The following is a 22,367-nucleotide window of genomic DNA, read 5'->3' as shown; positions in this document are numbered from 1 at the left end:
GGGATTGTTTTCATTATCTAGCTTAAGAAAAGGGAAGAATCGTCACTCTGAGAGATCTAGTATTTGAAAGAAACCCAGCTCCAAAGATGTCCATCAATAGGAAGTGGAGCAAAAACAAAAACAAAAACAAAAAAAAAACCCCACAGATCTTAGAATAAGACTTGAGTATAAAATTGTTCTTACTAATTATTTAAATACAAATTATGAAATTCATGGAACACACACCTGTAATTTTAGCACTTGGGAGGTGGAGGTGGAGGCAGGGTATTCAACATAGCAAGTTTCAGACTATTCTGGACTAATGAGATGGTTATACATTAAAAAAATGAAACAAAACAGACTAATTATTTTTCATAGAAGATGTGAATTTACCCTCTCAGTACTTGTATCTAAAATAAATGCAAATTCTATTGTCTCATGGCCCCATGTGGTCATTCCTTAATACATAACTCACCACTAACATAAATTTCCAATAAATTGTTTTAATTTTTATCAAAAGTCATGCTGAGATAAGTTATGCATTACCTATTAAATAGGAGAATCCTCTATGTTCAATTATAACATCACTTAAGAAACAGATACAAAGCAATCCTCTTGTACTTCTAGGATTTTAACTCTGTGAAGGTGGTGCTGATATTGTCTAAACAAAAGAATCTTCTGGAGGCTGGAGAGATGGTTCAGCAGCTAAGAACACTGCTCTTCAAAAGATTTGTGTTCCATCACCAGCATCCACATAGTGGCTCACAACTATCTATAACCCTAGCCCATGGGATCTAGCCCTCTTCAGGCCTCTGTACACATAAGGCACATGTGGTGTGCAGACATACCCGCAGACAAAAACACACATATGTGAAAGATATTACAAATAATCTTCTGTTGTTTAAATATAAGATACCCTGCAAAGGCCCACGTGTTGTTCCTTGTTGGCTCACTTGGAAAGTGGTGTAAGTCTTTATGAGGTGAGTACTAGCAAGAGAACATTAAATTTTAGTGGGTGTGTTTGAAGGTTCTTTTGAGACCCTGTCTACTTCCTGTCTATCCATCTGTATCCTGACTGCCATGAGGCAAACAGTTTACTGTATCATCTTGTCACAGGTGCAGACACCACAGAGTCGAGCAATTATGGAGAAAATCTTCCAAAATCTGAGGCAAAATATACCTTTTCTGATGTTAAATTGATATCTCAGTTGTTTGCCACAATAACAGAAACGTGATTAATGCTTATTTTTATGAATATTGCTTTAGTGTCTTCTTTCATTGTACTTGCAAGACTGTTGTTTGTTTCTCTGTTCATTGTGATTGAATCAATAATATAGTTAAATTCAAAATAGCAGCCTCATAGAATGTATAACATATAAATAAAATATGAAACAGTGTAACTAGCTGAAGCAGAGAAGTAATAATATACTCTTGTGGACTTCCACTCTCTGTGTGAGGTAGTCCAACATAGTTTGAAAATAGACTATGGTAAGCTAGAGATGCAACTTTAATTTAGAGGTCTGTAAATTGTGTCCCCGAGCATGTTTTTTCTTTAATCAATTCCTCACATATTTACATTGTAAATTGTGTGTATATTTATATCCATCGATCTCTGCTACTCCCCTTTCTTCCCCTATGAATCCTATTTTCTTCCAAACTACCCCCTCTGGCATCCGTTGAAGAAATTGAAGAATACTCCACAGCAGTCATTAATACCATAATAAATATAAAATGATACACCTAGTTTTCATAATACACATTTTTAAGAAAAGGCTGTTCAAATTTGTCTTTTTATATGAGGTTTCATTTTTATTTACATTATGTGTGTGGGTGTCTGCATGAGGGTATGTGCACATGAATGTGAGTGTCCATGTAGGTCAGCAGAGGCTGTCAGATCCTCTGGAGTACAGGCAGTTGTGAGCCACCTGATGTGGGTGCTACGAACCAAATTCAGATCCTCTGTAAGAGCAGCAGGTGCTGTTTTCCTGTGAGCACATCTCCAGCCCTTCAAATTTCTCTTAGTGAACATTTCTAAGCAGCCAGTTTCTTTTCCGTGGATAATGCAACCAAGCATCTCATTACACTATTGTTTGCCAAGAATGCAAGAGATCGGTTTTCCTCTTGCTTGCTATGACCCTGACACAAGGATTTCATAAAACGATGCTTTTTGTCCCCAGTTTTGGTTCATGTCTGACCTCTAATCTAGTACTCCTATTTCAAAATAATCCGGGGCTCTGTTTTTTAAGTTGTTTGAATTCATTTTTGGAATCCAGAAGAATTATAGAACTCAAATCTTCATTTCTGTGAGTAACAAAATCAGCACCACCCTGTACCTATTTAACAGGTGTTTTTCTTCCGACTGTCTTTCCTGTCTTCCTTGCATCTACCCCCACCCTCCGAGCCATCTCCCACCTTCCTACTCACCAGTGTCTCTAAATGTCTTTCTGTTTATGAGTAAGTGTAACCAGAAGTGAGCGCAGACACGACACGAGCGGAGAAAATTCCTATGCTCAAACAGAACAAATGGCCAATTTGTTCATTTTGGAGACGATAACTTCAGCTCTTTGGCTCTCTTTTCCTTTATCCCTCTTTCCTCTTTGACTATTCATAGTCCTAGTTTACTGGATTTCCTTAAATATTTACAGATCTTAAAGCATACGTATAAATATTCCTCTTTAGTTGTCTGATTAAAAGTACTTGCAAATAACACATAGGTATACAGCTTCACAAAGGAGGAGAAATTATGAGATAAATACTCATAAAAAAAGATTATTTTGGTTGTTATGAATAAATGTGAGGATTCTTTTTAATGTATTCAACCAGCATTAGTAAAAGGGGTCCATCAGTTCCTTACTCAAAATCTTATAATCAATTTCTACTCTGCCTTCTAGAACAATGCCTATGAATTAAACATACTTAGGTATTTAAACCATATTAATTTAGGTTCCCTGAAGTTTTAAATATTGATTGTAGTTGTACAAAAATTAAAGATAAATGAAGATCAGATACAAGAAAAATGAACTTGTTCTTTAAAATTCTGAATCTCGTACCTTTGCATATAACAAGTTTTTATGCAGTACAGGAAATACATATTAATTCAGGTAATGTAATCACAGCCATCAATGAGTTTTAGTCCATATTTCTTCACAATAATATTAGAATCTGCTTAAAAATAATTAAAAGTCCTTTCAGAATAAAATATACAAGTTAGAATTAAAATGTCATATATCCTAATTATATACCGTGTGTAATAGGTTTAATGTCAGCAAGTGTGGAATCCTACAGTTTTCAATGATGAACACTATATAGCAAATATATTTTTAATTTTTCAGAATGCAACGTATGAAAACATTTCTTACTGAGTACATCCACATTTCTATTAAGGAGAGTGTATGTTGGCAATAAAACAGAGAATACCGCCAATGACTAAGAGCTGGTGTCCAGCTTATGACAGTGTTGATCATATTAGATACTTTTGATGGGTAACCTTGACTATCAACTTGATGTGATTTAGAAATATCTAGAACAAGCTCTAGGTGTGTCTGTTAGGGTTTTCCAAAGAGATTTACCTGAGTTGGGAAGATCTACCCTCAAGATGGGCAGCACCAATTCCGTTGCTGAGGTCCTGGACTGAACGAAACAGAGAAAACAATCTTACCAGCCATGTTCATGTCTCCCTACTTCCTAACTGCAAGCTTAATGTGACCAGCAGCTTCACACCAAAATGTGAATAATGCAATTGTGCATACTTTGACAGTTCAAAATATAGCCAGTTCTTCATATGATGCTATTTGAGTTTGGTTTTAGGATATATATATATGTGTATATATATGCTTATTTCCCCAGTTTTATCTTTTGAAATTACAGAGTCACAACATACTCACCAAAGTTAAAAATATATAAAAATTATTCTTAGAGCAGCTTATCCCCACATCTCTGCTTCTCATTCTTTGTCTCTTAGAGGTGACAAGTTACCTTACTCTTTCTTTACCAAGCTGGACTTTCTTTTTAAAGTATATGTGAAAATAAGCAGAGCAAGATGTGCTGTCTTATCTCCTTTTCAATCTTAAAGAAGAAGTAACATACATCAGAATATAAATGTGTGAGTCAAGATAGTAGCTCCGTTGCAATCCACAGTCATTGGATTTTTCTTGTCTTATCTCATTTTATAACAATGTTGCCTTGCTTCCTTAATGAGAATCCTGTTTGTTATTGGTTGTTTCTATGCTTTTAGGGAGCCCACCACCCAGATCCCAAACAAATCACACACACGGAGGCTTATTCTTAATTATAAATGCCCAGCCTTAGCTTGGCTTGTTTTTTTGCCAGCTTTCCTTAAATTATCCTGTCTACCTTTTGCCTCTAGGCTTATACATTTCTCTATTTTTGTGTACCTTTCTTTCTTACTCAGTTGATGGTTGTGTAGCTACGTGGCTGGCCCTTGGAGTCCTCCTCCTTCTCTAGCTACTTCTTCTTTCCTCCCAGGTTTCTCCTTCTATATATCTCTCTGCCTACCAGCCCCACCTATCCTTTTTCCTGCCTTGGTATTGGCCGTTCCGTTCTTTATTAGACCATCAGATGTTTTACATAGGCAAAGTATCACAGCTTCACAGGGTTAACAAGTTAAACATAAACAAAAATAACACATCTTAAAATAAGCTTTCCCCAAAAAACCCTAACTGGCAAAATTGTTCCATGTTCATTTATTGTCTCAATGTTTCAACACACACACACACACACACACACACACACACACACACACACATACACACACACACACACACACACACACACACACACAGAGCTAGTGTTATCCTATTGTGTTAACTCTGTTGTCTTGTCAGCCCAATGTTTTTGTTGACTTCTTGTCTTAACAGTAAACCTTCCATGTTTCTTCTTAATAGAGAGTGCATGGAAATTAAATAGTGGAGTCTATAGACACCTGAAATACTCCTGCCATTCACTCAACTTGTAGATTGATGGAGCACTGAATTCCACATTTAAAATAAATTTCTCTTAGAATTCAAAGGTATTATTTTCATCATTCTTTTCTCCTTCAGTGAGCAACTTTGTTCATGGAAATTCTAAGGTCAACATATTTTCATATTTTAGATATCATGGTTTCTCTTTTGAAGATGTAGCCCTTCCCTTCATCCTCAGCAGTTTTGTTGATGTGTATCAGGGTGGAGAGTCTCACTTCTGGTCAGTACAACACTGTGGCAGTGGATATCGTCTCCTTGTTCTTGTGTCTGTGCTTAAATTCTAACTCCAGTATCTACTGTTTTCCTGATGAAAATGTCAAAACGATTCTTTAAAGTTGCTGGGCACAAAAAAAATGTACATTTGGGGGCAGAAACATTTTACTATTACTATTTTAAACTTTATTCTTTAAAAATATCAAGTAAAAAGGAATCACACACAGAAATTAGCTGGACATGGAGAAAAATGTTAATTCACAAATATCTGCAGGTCCAGAAGATAGTCTTGTCTAATATAACTGGAGACAGGCTTCAGGGTATTGGTCATAGAGAGTTTTGTAGATGAATTTATATAATCATGATTTTGAATGATAAGCAGAAAATTAATATGTTCTCATGGTTGGAAAGATAACTCTATTTTCATTCTCAACCGTAAACAACTGGTCACCAACAGCTGGAGTTTGAAGACTTGGGGCTGACTCTATTTATGGTCTCCCAAAGACTCTCCAGCCACATATCAAAGGCTGCTTTAATAGTATGGATTAGAATAAGTTCCATTTCCTGTTCTAGATTCTCCCCCCATGTTATCTACCTCTGTTTCTCAAAATGCTTTTCTGTTAGACTTCTCTTCCTGATGCCAGTAGTTGACTCTTTGTCCCAATGAGCTATAAAATCTGTACAAATGGAAAGTCTTTAACCCTCTTTTCTTCCTTCCTTCCTTCCTTCCTTCCTTCCTTCCTTCCTTCCTTCCTTCCTTCCTCTCTTCCTTCTTTCTTTCATTTTCTTTCTTCTTTCTTTCTTTCCTTCTTTATTTCTCTCTTTCTCTACGGTTTACTTTTCTTGATGAAAGAAACTAAGGAGATTAAGGATTGAGTTTAAACAAGAGATATTGTGGTACACAAGTCTCAAGGGGAAAATGGAGTCTAAACTTAAGGGCAAATAATATATAAAAGACCAAATTAACCCATAATCTTCACAAGTAAAATTCTATCAAGTAGTATATATTTAAATAATGTCTAATCAATAGAGAGGCTGCTAGAAGATGGATACATCAAGTATTAAGGGCATGGCACAGCTAAAATGCTTATCTACATAGACTGTGGCCAAGGAAGTGAATTCATAGATAAGTTCTTCAAAAATATGTACATATATTTGCCAAAATCTATGCATTTATTTATTTATTATTTAATTGTGTGGGTGTGTGAGTAAGTATGGAGAGAGGGCCAGAGATATGTGTGCATGTGTGTGGAAGCCAGAAATGAATCTCAGGTATTATTTGTAATGAGGCATCCACCCTGTTTATTCAGTGAGACAAGATCTCTCACTGGGGTCTTCAGCTCTGAATAAGGGAGGCTGACTGGCCAAGCAAGCCTCATGCATTCTCGAAATCTCTGCCTCCTCAGCTCTATGGTTACAGCCTGCTCAGTTCATGCTTTTATCTGTGTGCTGGGATGGAACTTGGATTCTCATGTTTGCAGAGCAAGTACTTTACTGACAGAACTATCTCACTAATCTCTGTATAAATGTGTTTACAGCTGCACTAAATTGATAAACAATAGTATCAGTGTACAATGGCATAGTACACAACAATAAGCATGAAAGTACGCTATGCACAATGAGAGGCAAATCCCATATATTCAAGTTTAATGAAACAAGATTCAAGAGTGTATACAATACAATTTGCTTTGTTAGATGAATAGACCAACTAATCCATTCTCCCATAAGGAAAAAATGTTTCTTTGCATCATAGTCAGTCACTGTGAAAAAAAAACAAAACTAAAAAAAAAAAAAAAAAACAATAAAACTTCACACTTTCATATAGCAAAGACTGTTTTGTGCATTTTCTGGACATCAGAAATCCAAGGGAGACTTGGCTTAGGTTTGCTCCTAACATTTAGCGAAGCTATCACCCTAGGCTACTGAAGGGTAGTACCCACTCTCCTAGCTGTTGCTTAAGTCTGTACATCTTTGTAAGCTGTTTCCTCGCAGGTCCAGTTCCTGGTGACTTTAGCCTCCCCATTGGCTGTTTATAAGGTGGAGATAGTTTCTAGAGCAGTTAATATTAAGGAAAGAGTGATGAAGAGGGAAACTACAGCATCTTTTTAACCTGGCTAATAAACTAGTTCACATATATCACTTCTGCTCTGTTTACTGGGCATGCAGATGGTACAACTCCGGGATGGAAAACTCAGGGTACCAAAGCGCCATTGGGGATCATGTTGAAGACACATTATCACATTTCATGAAAAGTTAAATTTCTGTGCTCTGAGTAGTTCTATGGTAATGGAGTTGATGTTAATAATTAGAATTATTAATAATTAGAAAAATTAATAAACATTAGAAAATGTTAATTCACAAAAAAATTAGCTAGTAACCCAAAACCAACTGATATATTATGGAGAAAAACCATTAAGTATTCTTTGGGACAGGTCCCACTTTAAATATGTCCATCTTTTTTGAAGATTTATTTTGATTATGTATAGATATATGTATCTGTATGTGTGCATGTGCATATAAGTGCAGGTGATGGTGGAGACCAGAAGTGGACATTAGATCCCTTGAGGCTGGAGTTATGGAAGGTTTTGAGCTGCCCAACATGGGTGCTGGGAACTGAACTCTGGTCATCTGCAAGAACATTTCATGTTCTAAATTGCTCAGCCATCGCTTTAGCGTCTACATATGCCAATTTTGAAATCATTTGAACAGTGATGGTGATTTAAATATAAAGTGATATGAGGAAAAATTGAAATAGATAAATTTTTCTTATTCAGAGGCATTTAGATACCCTAAAATAATTCAAATAATTATTAATATTTACATGTAGCATAAACATAAAAAATTTGAAAGTATAAACTGAGAGAATGAATCACTTTCTATCACTAGAGGTATCTAAATATACTCAACTTATTAAGTAATCAGAGATTTATATGTAATAAGATATCTCTGTGAGAGACTAAGGGCATAATTATCTACTTCAGTAAGCCATATCTTGGATTAGAGAGATGGCTTAAAGGTTAAAAGTGCATAGCGCTCTTGAAGAGGGCTGGAATGTGGTTCTAACATCCATACTAGACAACTCACAACTGCTTTTGACTCTTGCTCCCAGGAGATCCAATGGATACCCATACTTACACGAACTCACTCACTCTCTCTCTCTCTCTCTCTCTCTCTCTCTCTCTCTCTCTCTCTCTCTCTCTCTCTCAAAATCATAAAAATCTATGTCTAGAAGTCTTTTATTTATTTCTTAGTTTTTTGCACATGGTAGAGGCAGAATTTGTAAGAAGGATAGAAAAACTGTTTTTAATAAACTATGTGGTTTGTCCTAAGTGGTCTGAGTCAGTCAGAACTCCAGGACATAATCTCTGAAAAGGGGCAAGGTCTTCCCTAGTCATGGAGTTGAATGTTCGGAGATTCCAAATAGTTCTCTATTACAGGGTCCATATTGGATCCATAAATATTACAGAAATATGAACTATAATATTAGTGTTAAGTAAAGAAGAAATGAAGAGAATGAAGTAATTCTAGAAGCCACTCTATGGTGAGTTGTACTTTCTGTCATAAGTCACTCCCTCAGATGTGAAACGGAGCACCATAAGACAGTGACTTAGCTCTATGTGACTTTTTCAAGGCAGACTTCTCTGTACATCAATATTCTTCAAAGATAGCAGCACAATTACAATTATTTTAATCTGAGTTTATCAGTGACTGACAACATGAATTGGTAACGTCATTTCTAAGCATCACTTATAATGAGTCTGGATTCTTTTCTGACCTATTTAATTAGTAATTATGTACCCTCACCTACTTTCAAATGCACATAATAAATTTAGCAAGGATTAAGAGGGATAAAATATTCGTGAGTTCCTACTGGAGAAAGGCTCAAGGCTTAGTAGACTTTGGCTCCATAGGTCTGTTAATCTCATTGTCAGGAAATTAACATTAATTTTCCCAGGAGCATCACAGTTTAGAAGTCTCAAGGACTTTACTTATTAAAAGGAGGCAGTGCAGATTTAGAGTTCAGAGAGCAAGCTCCATTGACTCCCTTCCCTGCCCTTCACTGATTGGCTGTTATGACCTAAGTTTCCTCATCAGTTCAATCAGGGTAGTAATAGTTCTCAACTTCCGAAACTTCCGGGAGGATTGCATTGGACATGCATGTCACATGTTCCGTATGGGGCTATGTAAGAACTCAGTGAGGGCAGGGAGACAGCTAGAACCCAAGAAAGGCACAGCACAACAGCCAGAGGTCCTATGCTTCTTGGGGCAAAAGGGTAGGCAGAGACAGGAAAATCCCTGGAAGCTCATGGGCCAGCTACCTCAGTGCAGTAACCAGAAAAAGACAAGAGAGACACTGCTTCAAATAAGATGGAAGATGAGGCCCGGAACCTGAGGCTGCCTTCTGAGGCTGCCTTCTGATCTCCCCAGAGGTGTCTGCTCTCCCTCCCTCCCTTGCTCCCTCCCTTCTTCTCCCTCCCAAGGATTAAATTTTTTTTTCTTTATTTTTCTTAAGAGCCCCAAAGAATAGGGCTGGAGAAATGACTCAGCAGTCAGGGGCACCTGATGCTCTTGCAAAGGACCAGTTTGCTTTTCAGCACCCATATCCACTGACTCATAAGCACCTGTAAGACTAGCTTCTGGGGTTCTGACACTCTCTTCTGTCCTCTTGTGGTACGCCCCCACACACACACACAAATAAAATAAAATGAACCTCTAAATAGAAATGCAAACTCAACGAAAGTTATCTGTCATTCTATACATTCTGAACACAGTGAAGAAAGAAATTTCCAAGGGCATTCCGAACTGGTTTAGAGTTTAGTGAATGAAGTAGACAAGATTCTTTGCTTGAATCAAGTAAAGTGTTGTCCCCACCTCTACCTTTCTTGCACAAATCTGCACCTCAAAGCTCAGAAGTTTATCTTACTTAGCATTTCAATTGACTAGAATGAATTTATTTAACATTCACCTCTTTTTGATGAATGATCGAGAAGCATATATTTGTTATATTCTTTTTTTTGTTGTTTTTGTATGTGTGTGTGTGTGTGTGTGTGTGCGTATGTGAAGGTCAGATGACAACCAGTCATTGTCAATTCTTTGCTTCCACTATGTGGGTCCCAGAGGTCCAACTCAGGTCTCCCAACTTGGCAGTAATCTCCCTTCCCCACTGACTGAACCGTCTTGCCAGACCTACATTTTCTCAAAACCCAGGTAGATTATGAACTCAAGCAGATTTGTCATATTCCTGAGTCTTCTTTAAGCAGTTAATCATAATATATTTACTTTGTGTTCTCTTGGAAGCGTTAAGAGCAATAATTCCTAGTTCAATCCAAGCAACCGCATGACTGGGGTCTAAGTGAAGCACAGGCACAGATGAGGTTTAAGGTAATGAAAGAGAAGCAACTCATTACACGCTAAGGAAAAAGTCGTAGTTCCCATCTGTACTTCCAGAATGGGAAGAGAGATGATGGGGACAACATTGCCACTAGAGAGATGCTAACAGATTGAAAGTGTCAATCAAGACTTAATGTGTTGCCTGCATGTTGGTAAAATAGTTTCTAGTGAGGACGATTCTTCAACAGGCTGTAACAGCCTTTGAGAGCACTATGTGTTTAGGGTGAATAAAGGATGCTAATGGAGCTAGAAGCCATTCACTTACTTTGTTTATGGTAGTGACTTGGGTGGGTGGTTTGTGTTCACAATTAGAATCTGAACGAGATGTGGAATCGCTGACCATATTTTTATTAAGAGTTCCTACCTCTCTCTACACTGCAAAATAAATAAATAAATAAATAAATAAATAAATAAATAAATAAATAAATATTCACTCATTCAATATATTTGAATGCTTCTAGAAGCCTGCATAAATATGTTTTGATGTACCTCGGAAATGAACAAAACCTAAATCACATTGAAATGCCAACTGAATAATCAAAATTGTCCCCATACTTTTGCTTGGCTTTTGTAGATTTTATTCATTCATTTCTTCAGCCACTCAACTCACCAAAATATTTATCTACTACATACCAGGGTAAGCAGCTAAGATACAAACAGGAAAAGGTTTCAAAAATTCACTGAACACTTAAGATCACAGTAACGGCATGACTCATTCATGAAACTATTGGCTGCTGAATTTGTGGCAAATCTTTTACTTTAAAGAAGTGGTTTCATTAATAAGATTGACTATCCTACGAAAGAAACATAATATAAACAGTAGTAGGACCATAGAATGGGCTCAAGTAGGAGATGATGATGGCTAGAGACAGTAGGAGTACAATTTGGCAATGGATTTAGGATACCATTAGATGATAATGTATATTGCACCTGATATTTGGATAGAGACAATGAAGAGGAATAGAAAGTCAGAGAAAACATTTGGTTTATTATTCATTTACCTGTTTGCTTTCAGTGGGTGACTGGGCAGAAAATAGAATATTGCTATGGTTTGACTATTACTGGACCCCTCTAAAACTTTGTTTAAATCTAATCCTCATTATGAGATAGTAAAAGGCAGATCCCAATGGAACCCTCAAAGGATCTATACTGTCTTCACAAACAGATTCATCCATTAATACTTTCATTAATGGATTTGGCTGCTAATGGATTACCTCAAGAGTGTGTCTAGCTATGTCTTTCTCACCTGCTATGGGTTGTAAGATCTGAGAAAACTTGGAAAGAAGACCCCAGACTCAAACATTACGCAAGAGCAAAGAGCAAAGAGCTTTAATTTACGAAATGGCGATGACCCCGAGAGGAGCATGTAGGCTCCTTTTAAGCATAGCTAGGGGAATTTTAGGAACAGTTAGGTCATCTCAAACATAATTGGCTAAGCAAGCAGCAGTTACGTTAGTACACTTTTAATTGGCTGAGGTTTTATCTTTGGACATACTTGGGTAAGTTTCAAGGTGGTTGTAGAAACTGTCCTGGAGACATTGTAGGGCTGACTCAGGCCTTGTTCATGCTATCCCTCATCCCTGAATGTAAGGGTGTTTGTTTAATAGCTCTTTGTTTAAGAGATTGAAACTTAGACCCAGCTTGTAAAATGGAGGAAGTTTAGACCTCTCAGGGTCACCTCAAGACACTACCATCCAAAAGGTTTGCCGGGCAGTGGTGGCGCACACCTTTAATCCCAGCACTTGGGAGGCAGAAGCAGGAGGATCTCTGTGAGTTTGAGGACAGCCTACCTGGTCTACAGAGCAAGTTCCAGGACAGGTTCCAAAGCTACACAGAGAAACCTTGTCTTGAAAAAACAAAAAAACAAAACAAGCAAAAAAAAAAAAGGCTCACAGAGGCCAGAGGTGTTAAGCCCTCCAAGAGGTATCACAAATGATTTTGAACTACCATGTTGGTGTAAGAATCAAATTCAGGTCTACAGAAGAACATACTTGCTCCTAACTGCTGAGACATTTCTCTGGCCCCATTTAATTTATATTTGAAGTTAGAGAAGCTTTTTTATTGCATACTTATTTTAATATCTTAACTTAAAAACAGCAGTCACCTATAGATTTACCTAAAAAGCTTCTTCCTTGTACATAGTCAGTGTTCTGCTGTTTCTGAGCTACTGTGCATAAGATGCTATCAAGGTATTTTATTTTGATTATGGAGAGAATTTCACCCAAAGAACATTCATAACACTTCTATTCTTCTTATAACAGAAAATTAGTTTCAATAACTAGATAGTCTTCTGTTTAGCACCTCAGAGGCCTTGTTAGTTTTTCAAGTTTTTAATTGCTTTGACTTATATGGGAGCTCGTGTGCACTTCACAGCACAGGTAAATCTCAGAAGACAATTTGTAGGAGTTGGTTGTCTTCTTCAACCTTGTAGATCCCAGGTATCAAATTCAGCTTGTCAGGATTGGCAGCAAGAATTTGGCATGCTGAGCTAAGTTGCCAGCCTGGTATTTTCTTTCTTTAAGTATCTTTAACATCATTATTCCAACTGTTTTTCACATCATATCAATTTTTCAATTTCTTGAGTTTCATATTCAATAGTTTTAGAAATGAGAAATGCTCTCAAGCTTATTCAAAAGAAGCATAACATGAAGAAAAAGAGAATATTTTATATTTCCATAACTATACTTTTCATTGCCTTTGATTGCTTTTCCTTTCTAGAGGTTGAAATAACTCTGCCATAATGTGTGATTCTCTGTATTTAAAATATTAAAAATGTAGCAATGAGATACTCATTTAAGATATAATTCTGCATTTCCTGGAAAGTCTAGGAATCCAGAAATACAAAAGAGATAATCTCTTTATTATATATTTTCATAGTGATTCCAGAGTTTGTGACACAAGTCAATGTTGCCTTGGATGCCTTAAGCAAGAACTCGCTGACTGTGCTTGATGATAATCAGTTTGTGGACATCTCCAAGAAGATCTACGACACAATCCACGATATCAGATGTTCAGTCATGATGATTCGGGTAAGCCCACTTGACCTGCTCTTAAGTTATTTTAGAATTCCTCACCATCTGCAACGTTCGGAAGGATACCAACAAATGTTTGCTTTCTTTGGTCTTACGTTAATTCTTAAATCCATCAGTACTTCAAAACTCAAGTGTTTCTCCAAAGCCAGATCTAGTCTTATTTGATTTACATCTTTGGTTATAACCAAACCAAAAGAACAACAACAACAACAACAACAAAACTCAGAAATAAGATACTTGCTTTCACTAACAGGCAGCTTGCAGAGTTCTCACTGCTAAAACAAGGTGTTTCTGTGGCCAAGTCCTCCCATCCTAGACCACAGATTCACACATCATTCTGCAAGAAATGTGACTTCAAACTGCTAGGAACAACAAACCCTTTAAACTTCCTGATCTGGGCATACTTTACTTGAGAAAAAAAAAATCACTTTCCAAAGAGTGTGACTGCATCATTGGGTCTATACATTCTGCATATACAGAGACCAAAATTGTTTGTTTTAACTCAAATGTTAAAGTGTGTTTTTTTAAATGTTACTAAAGAAACAAAGTAAGTTCTTTGAAAAAATGCTTATATAAGGATAGGAGGGAGATCATGAGATAAGGAAGAGGTAGAAAGTGAGGTATGGATTTCTGTTTTCGGCAGTGTAGGAGGAGGGGCTTGAGAAAGTGAGGCCAGGGTGTTAAGGAAATCATTACAGGCTTATTATGAGGCACTATGGGTGTTGATCCTGCTGCTGAACTCTTGATTTTCTGTAGAACACAGCTCAGAATTATTGCACCTGAGGTGAACAAAATCTTGAGATTTACCCAACCATTCATCCTCGATTAAATGCTACACTAAGGGCTATTTACCTGAGCCTCCTGCTCAAAGCGAATAAAACACTTGGCATCCAATAAAGGGACCTTAGGCAGGGTGGTGGATGCCTGCAATAAGGTATGAGAAAAGTTTGTGGGTATGAATACAGTTCATTGTGAAAGCTTCAGGAATTAGCCTCTAGTTGGAAGGAAGTAGATATGATGAGGATATATGAATAATGTATGGGAAGTGTCTGTGTAAGGTGCAAACATCATAGTCTGTACTGAGCAGTATTTACTTGGAATGTTTGCCAACCTTGTGAAGAGCCAGAAGACATTGGGAAGCCTAGCAGAACAAATGGAAGGACTGTAAGAGAAAGATTAGAGGTATGAAAGTATAGGATCCAGAACTTGGGGCTTGGGAAAAGCTGAAAGTAAACCCAATGATTTGTATGAGAGAGAGAGAGAGAGAGAGAGAGAGAGAGAGAGAGAGAGAGAGAGAGAGAGAGAGAGAGAGAGAGAGAGATCCAGACATATACAGAGAGTTCATAGTTACCATGGTTAGTCTTAGGAGTTTGTTGCAAAGTGACCTTTTCCCTGACCTAGCAGTGTGTTTGTTCAGTGTGACATTCTCATGAAGTGTTGGACAGTCACACTGACAGTTGTCACTCCTCCTGATGGGAAGAAGCTGAGGCTCTACAGTGTATCTAATCCTTGAGGTTCAATAGCTTGAGGGAGTTACATGCAGTTTTTAATTTCACAGTATCTTCAGCTTAGTGGTGCCTTTATGGGGACTCCATTGTAAATTGAGGAACATCTGTGGCAACGGGCGGCCCACAAAGGTCTGGTTGTGTGATTGGAAGTGTGGCGCTGTAGTACTACCATGTCCAAGGAAATCTTACCAAACATGACAGTGCCCTTGAAGCAGTTTTTTTTCAACCTTACCTATTTGCAGTTGGGTAAAGCATAATGTATATGTGGGTCCAGAACACAAAAGCTAAATGTGTAACAATCTACAAATGTCACAAAACGGTTTCATCATGATCAAGCACAACAAATCAACCATCCCTGTAAGCATGCTTGATAAGGTAAAACAGTTACTAATATGTAAACTCCATGATAGAGGATCCAAATTTTCTTGAAATCTGTCCAGGGATGGAAAAAAAATAACAAACCTTATAACCTCTTTTAGTAGATGTTCCAGTATTTAATTTTTTCTTCTTTTCAAGATTGTTTACATGTAGCAAATCGAATTACCTTGCTTTTATTTATCCATATTCTTCCCATACAGAGGTCCTTTGTAGGCCAGGAGAATAGTTTGTTGTAATTATGAATAGCTTAGGAGGAAGTAATTTTTCTATAGTCATTTATTTTTTTCAAGGTGAATTTTTCTTTTTCTGTTAACTTTTTCTCCTAGGAGTATTTCAGTGTCTTGTGTTCATCACCATTGTGTACTTAATTTTCAACTAACCCTTCCTTCCTTCCTTCCTTCCTTCCTTCCTTCCTTCCTTCCTTCCTTCCTTCCTTCCTTCCTCCCTCCCTCCCTTCCTCCCTCCTTCCCTTCCATCCTCCCTTCCTTCCTCCTTTCCATCCTTCCTTTCTTCTTTTCTTTCACTTGTGTGTGTGTGTGTGTGTGTGTGTGTGGTTTATTTCAGCTTACAATTCCAGTAACAGTCCATCATTGAGGGAAGTCAGGGCACACACTCAAATGGGGCAGGAACCTGGAGGTGGATGGCTGATGCAGAGGCCATGGAGGGGAGCTGCTTACTGTCTTGCTTGGCTTTGCTTGCTCAGCCTGCTGTCAGAGATTATCACAAATATATTCTAATTAAACCCCCTCCTATGTCAAATAAAGTGGAGTTATTCTTATGGGCAATTTCTACTGCTGTTTTACTTCTGTTGGCTTATTTTTCCCAATTTCAACCATAAGAACCACTGGATTAAGGACAAATTTTACTATTTCTCTTGGTCCAAAATTCTAATTCAATTAGACTCCTTTATTTTTCTAAATGACCACTTATGCAATGTGTCTGGTTGCTTTCCAAGTTGGTTCTTTACCACACCAATTCATCACCAATTGGAAATATGAAATATTGCACTGTATTTCTTTCATGTAAATTATTAATAAAAATACCCAATTATTGACTGTTTTCTCCAAGGATCCAATCACCCCCTTGTTTGTTTTCCTCTGTATAGCCAATTGTTTAAAATAGTTTAGTATTAAAATTACAATGTCTTCCAAGTTCTTTGAGTCTTGACATCTCTGTTAACTCTTCCTCTTCCTAATCGCTAGGCTCTTCCACTCATTTTTCTAACCTCTACTTCTCTGAGAAACTCCATTCTCCTGGATGCTCCAATTTGTCCACCTTCTCTTCTGCAGATAAAAGCCCTTTTGTTTATTGATTTCCAAACATTATATTCTTACCCTGGTGCTTTGATAATTAGTTTCCTTGGTGACTCAGACCTACACTTTAGTGGGGATGTTGTTCTCACATTCCAGGGCATTCTGGACCATTTGATCAACAGGTAAAATGAAGCTTTAGTATATTATTTGGTTATCATATATTTTATAATGCAGCTCTTGAGATTGAGCCGATGTTAAAATCCATCCTTTTTATTCCTTTATCTGTTTCTTTTTTAAATTTATATTAAATAGTTACATTTCAAAGAGTCTTGGGATTGCAAATTAGATTTCATGAAACAATGTGAAAGTAAGTCGAAAGTTCATGAATTTGGAAGAATGTACAAATACATACTTATGTGATAACCTTGGACTATATGACTCATTCTCTTTCGCACATGTCCAGTAAGGTCTGCCATTTCCATGCACACTGTCACTCTTGGACCTGCAGGTACTTCTTGAGTCCTGTGGCCTGTCACGTCTACCCACTGTGCTCTGTCACTTCAACTCACTTCTACCCACTGTGTTCCTTTCCACAGTGCTGGCACTAATGACACCAGTTCCCTGTCAACCCCAGGGAACACGTTTTCTCCACAGGAGTCCCTGCTGTCAGATGTGAGCTTCCTCAGGCTCTGTAGCTCCTTTGTTGACGACTGTAGCGAATCTTTCTAGTCGCCATTTGGGATTTATTAAGCGCACTGAGAATGAATACCTTTTCATTTCTCACCACTAAACAGATGTCCTGAAGTCACTTAGTCACTCTGCTCCTCATTCCAGGGGCATCTGGCCAGGGATTCCCAGTTGAAACATGGCCCTTTGGGGAGATGTCATAACCACTTTCCAATGTCAGGATCATTTTAAAAGGAACCAGTTAACAGGAGACCTCCTAAGGGAACTCAATAAAAGACATGTATAAAAGTAACTTTAGATTTTTATGTAAATTTAAGTCAAACCTTGGTGGGAAGAGTTTTGTAGTAAGTTCCTGGCTGTTATCTTTAAAAACAAAGAATATAATGTAAGGAGACCCAGAAATTCCTGCTGGCATCGGCCAGCCAGAACAGAGGTCTCCTGCTCTGAGCACATTTAATGGCCTTCCTTGTGCATCTTTTGAAGTGACTTCTGTCTATGGGAACAGAGTTAACTGGAGTAAGAATATCCATTGAGAAACATGGTGGCAAGGACACAGACACAGAGCCAGCTGGTGACCGCAGCTCATGCCGGGAGAAAGATGTTCAACTTGAAGTGTTTCAGGGGAATGGTTTCTCTGCCCTCAGTGGAAGCCACTGGGTGAGTGGGCGAGCCCTTGGTCCAGAAGGGCTTTGATGCTGATGAGAGTTCAGAACTCAGAGCTCTCTAGCAGCATGGGAAACAACTCAACTTTGGTGAATCTGAGGAGCCAAGTTTTTTTCTTTGAAGCATGTTATGTTCAGGACAGATGACTACGTGGATTAAAGAATAATATAGGGAAGATGACTAATTGTGGAGCCTTCACAGATTGTGTGTGTGTGTGTGTGTGTGTGTGTGTATGTGTGTGTGTGGATGTGGATGTGTGCATGCATGCATGTTCACATATGGTGTGTGTGTGCATGTATGTCTATGTATGGTATGTGTATGTGTGTGTGTATACTTGTATGTTCACATACGTTGTGTGTATGTGTGTGTGCATGTATGTTCATGTATTGTGTGTGTTGTGTGTGTGTATGTGCATGCTCGCATGTGTGTTCATGCTCACACATTTGCATATGTTCTCACGTGTGCATATGGAGGCCAATGGTCAGCTTCAGTTATCTTTCTTTATTCCCTACTACTTACCTGAGTCAAGGTCTCCCACTAACCTGCAGATTACTCAGATAGACTGACCAGTAAGCCACGGACATCTGCCTTCCTCTGCCCCTCTGCACCCATAATGGCATGATAGGCATGCTCTCCTAAGACTGGATTTTTATTTGGGTTCTGAGATTCGAGCTCAGGACCTTATGCTTGCTTGAACAGCAGGGCTATCTCTCACAGAACCATCTCCTCAGCTCTCTTTCAATGATTTTTTTTCTTTGTTTGGATAAATTTTTGTTTAATATCAAATCAGGTAAGTTTTTAATTCTTTGTCCTAGGAACCCTCCAGAGATGCTCATCTTATTTCAAATAAGAGGCTTGTCTGCACAGCTACATTTTAAAAGTAACTCCCATGAGCTGAAAAATTTCCTAATGAGGAAACTGGAGAAACAATTTATAAGTGATGGTTTTCAGGGAATAGGCTATTGAATAGATAAGTAGGGGGAGAGAGATAGAGAATTGTATGTTTTAATTTCTGTAAAATAAGAGCTAGAGTTGGAGAAAAAGAAGTATTCTAGAATGTGACAGCTTAAGGCCTAGGAGTGGTGTGGTGCTTCAGGTCACACACTGAAGAAGTCACAGGAGGGGACTTGGAGTCATTAGGCACTGGCTCCAGGTTTTCTTTTACCACAGGAGAAGAAAATAACTCTGTGTTTTCACACCGCAGGAGTCTTTAGACTGCCCTGATTTGCTCTCCTTCATGGGCCAGTTATAAACACAGAAACCCAGGAAGCACTCTTCTGGACAATTGGTTGAAGAACACTTCTCCTAATGTGTTCCCTGTTCCCTGGGGACAGACACACTGGCCCGCTCTTCCGTCCTTCCTCCAATTTGTCGGGGCGCTGACCTGCCTGGCCTGTTGCCACTTACAGTGCCCTGTCGCTGTGTCTTCGCAAAGGGGTCTCTTCAGGCCTCTGCATTTGTCATCGTTACTTTACCCGACATCTTACAAAGATCTCACGTAGAGGCATCTAGAAAATTAGCATCCGCCATATTGGCCCCTCTCTCTCATTCAAGTTGATGTCTGCGTAGTTTTCATCATACCTTTATACATGCTTGATTATCTGCCCACTGTGTTTCTGCCTATATAATAATATATGTGATATAAAAGAAGGAATTTCCTTTGCATAATTATAAATAGAAATCAATGAATACTATAGTTAAGTGGTTGATTTTGTTTCTAAATTTGGTACTTGTTTGACAGGTTGTGACTGAACTGCAGGGAACTTTTAGGGCAAGCATATAATGATGCTACTTGGATATATTTTAATTATAAAGATACTGAGCTACCGGGAACTAACTTGATATATGTTTTCCCAAAGAAATGGAATGTGCTAGCTCTTTGAGGTAAAGCTATGCTTATTTTATATTCCATGTGTTTTATATTCCATAGTCATTAACATGATCATGAATATATAATGTATCTGTGTTAGTGCTCTTTATCATACTTGGAATTTCAAATGAAGTTGAATCTATGAAGTTGTTTTGATTTTTTAAAACTACAGTATTTTTGCATGTCTACATTATATTTTAATCAACTTACTTCTTTTCTTCCTCCTAACTGCTCTTACATTCAACGCTTGCCTCATTCTCTTCTACCAACTTCATGTCCTTTTGTTTTGAACTCACTGAGTCCTATTTTATGCTACTCATACCTTCATGACTATGGGGCCTCAGCTGCGGCATGGTAAACCTACTAGGGCCCTCATCCATAAAAAGACACCAACTCTCTCTCCTCTGGAATTTGTCAGTTATCTATAGAGCAGCTCTCAGATCTCATCAGAGACATTTCTTTCTGCAGTAGATGGCAGTTGACTAAGAAACACCACCTGGCCAAAGTGCAGAGAGTAAGTGTTCCGTGTGTTCGTTTGTTTGTTTAAGGATGACCGTTTTAGGAAACCCTGGAAAGAACTTTTTCTGTAATTATTTTTCAAAATTTGTATTTGTGTGTGTGTATGTGCACATCTATGCTGAAACACAGGTTTGCGTGTGTAAATGCAGATGTGTGCTTGCCAAAGAATGTTTGTGAAGGCCAGAGGGCAACCTTGGATATCAAGTCTCCCCTCTTGTTCAGGGCAGGTGAGACCACACCTGGCTTTACATGGATTGGGGGGAATTTAACAACGTTCAGGTCTCCCTGTTTCCTCAACAAGCACTTTCCCATTGAACAACTCCCCAGCCCATGACAGGACTCTTGACTGTGATGTTGTGGGAAAAAAAAGATCCTTCAGGATGCGGCTTAGAGCTTGACAAAGTGCAGGTTATTAACATTTACCCCCCATTATCAGTCCCTTGGTGTAACAAGCTCTGAAAAGTCACAAAACGATTGCAGATTTAGTGATTAAAATGGATTTTATACTGTCTTATACTGCAGTGTTTCAAAGTGAAATCAGAAATTTAATTAAAGTCATAAAACATAAAAATATACCATAGCAAAAATAATGTCTAACTTTAAAAGTGGCCGTAAACTATATTTTAACCACTCCACAGTGGTCTGTTTACCAAAATATGTAGAAGTTAAAATAGTCAGGGATTCTTGCTTATGTCCTATCATCACTAAGTTAATAGTTTGAGAATAAATTCAGCATGCCTATTTATCAAAGAATTTGTATAGACAATAATTTATGGTGGTATATAATTCATCATAATATTTGAAAAATGAGGTTCTTTGAGTGCGGGAGAAGAGAGATATAGTGATTAGGTAGACGACCAAGAGTCCCTTTCAATATATTTACTGTTTAAATTCAATGAAGATAGGAATTTTAATCAAATACTAATCATAGTGTTTATGCCTCACTAAATATATTGATCAAGCTTAATTTGTGAGGATTAATCTTCCTTAGCATAAAGGAATTTCTCCAGAAGGGACTCTAGAAGAGTGATGGAGATAATAATGCTAATAATGATGATAATAACAGAAAACGCTAAGGCTTGCATTTGGAATGATATTTCTGTACTTGCAGTGAGCTGAAACCAAGCACATGCATTTCTGAGTGCCTCACTGTCTCTGAGGACATGTAGGAAATCAGCCTGGCAGTCACACATGCTCACCATTGGAGCAGCCAGCATGAAGGAACAGAAGCACTGTCTCCCCAGCTTCAAAGGCTCCTGGAGTCCGTTCCAGAGTATAACATGCTCCCAGTTGCAGAGGATTTGAATGCTCAATTGACAGAAGAAACGGCTAATCAAAATGCCAGTGGGAGATGTAAATGCAAAGAGATAGGAGCTCGCCAATTAATACACAGGGATCAATTTTCTCCTTCAGAAACCTGTTTCTGTGTTAGATCAGAGGCTTTAGACATTAGTTGCCAAAGACACACATCAACCAGAGAGGTGGAAGATGGTTCCTCTGGTATAAGCACCCTCAGAAGACTTCAAGCCTGGTCTCAGGTCCATAGTGGCTGTGGAGTCCTCAGGCTGTCCTTTAAATACTGTGGCATCACGCTGGGTTACAAAGACAAGGCTCACTCACACTTGTTTTTCTTATTTCAGGCATTTTAGGGGACCTTCTGGCTCTTCCCTCCTCTCCCTCTTATCTGTCACTCTATTGTTCCTTGTGGTGGCTTGAATAAGAAATGTCCTGCATAGACTCAAATATTTGTACACTTAGCTCCTGTTGGTGCTGTTTGTAGAAAACCTTTAGGAGGTACACTCTTGAGAGACCACGCATGTCACTGGGGGAAAGGATGGGAGAGTTTATTTTCTCACTTCACTTCCAGATAGACAATCATCTCTGCTTTCATT

General features: G+C 38.1%; 1 protein-coding gene across 2 annotated transcripts in view; it reads left to right on the top strand.

Moving 5' to 3' along the window:
- Positions 1 to 22,367, top strand: part of Ctnna3 (catenin alpha 3) — a 1,349,586-nt gene that overhangs the window by 1,060,226 nt on the left and 266,993 nt on the right. For both annotated transcript variants that reach the window (XM_059281472.1, XM_059281473.1), the window contains exon 12: positions 13,443 to 13,594. In XM_059281472.1, coding sequence (XP_059137455.1) covers positions 13,443 to 13,594 — 152 coding nt within the window. The remainder of the gene's footprint in view (positions 1 to 13,442; positions 13,595 to 22,367) is intronic.

Source organism: Peromyscus eremicus, chromosome 16_21 (assembly GCF_949786415.1).
Source record: "Peromyscus eremicus chromosome 16_21, PerEre_H2_v1, whole genome shotgun sequence".
NCBI lineage: Eukaryota > Metazoa > Chordata > Mammalia > Rodentia > Cricetidae > Peromyscus > Peromyscus eremicus.
Note: the sequence above shows the minus strand (reverse complement) of the source record. Positions and strands in the feature narration are given on the sequence as shown.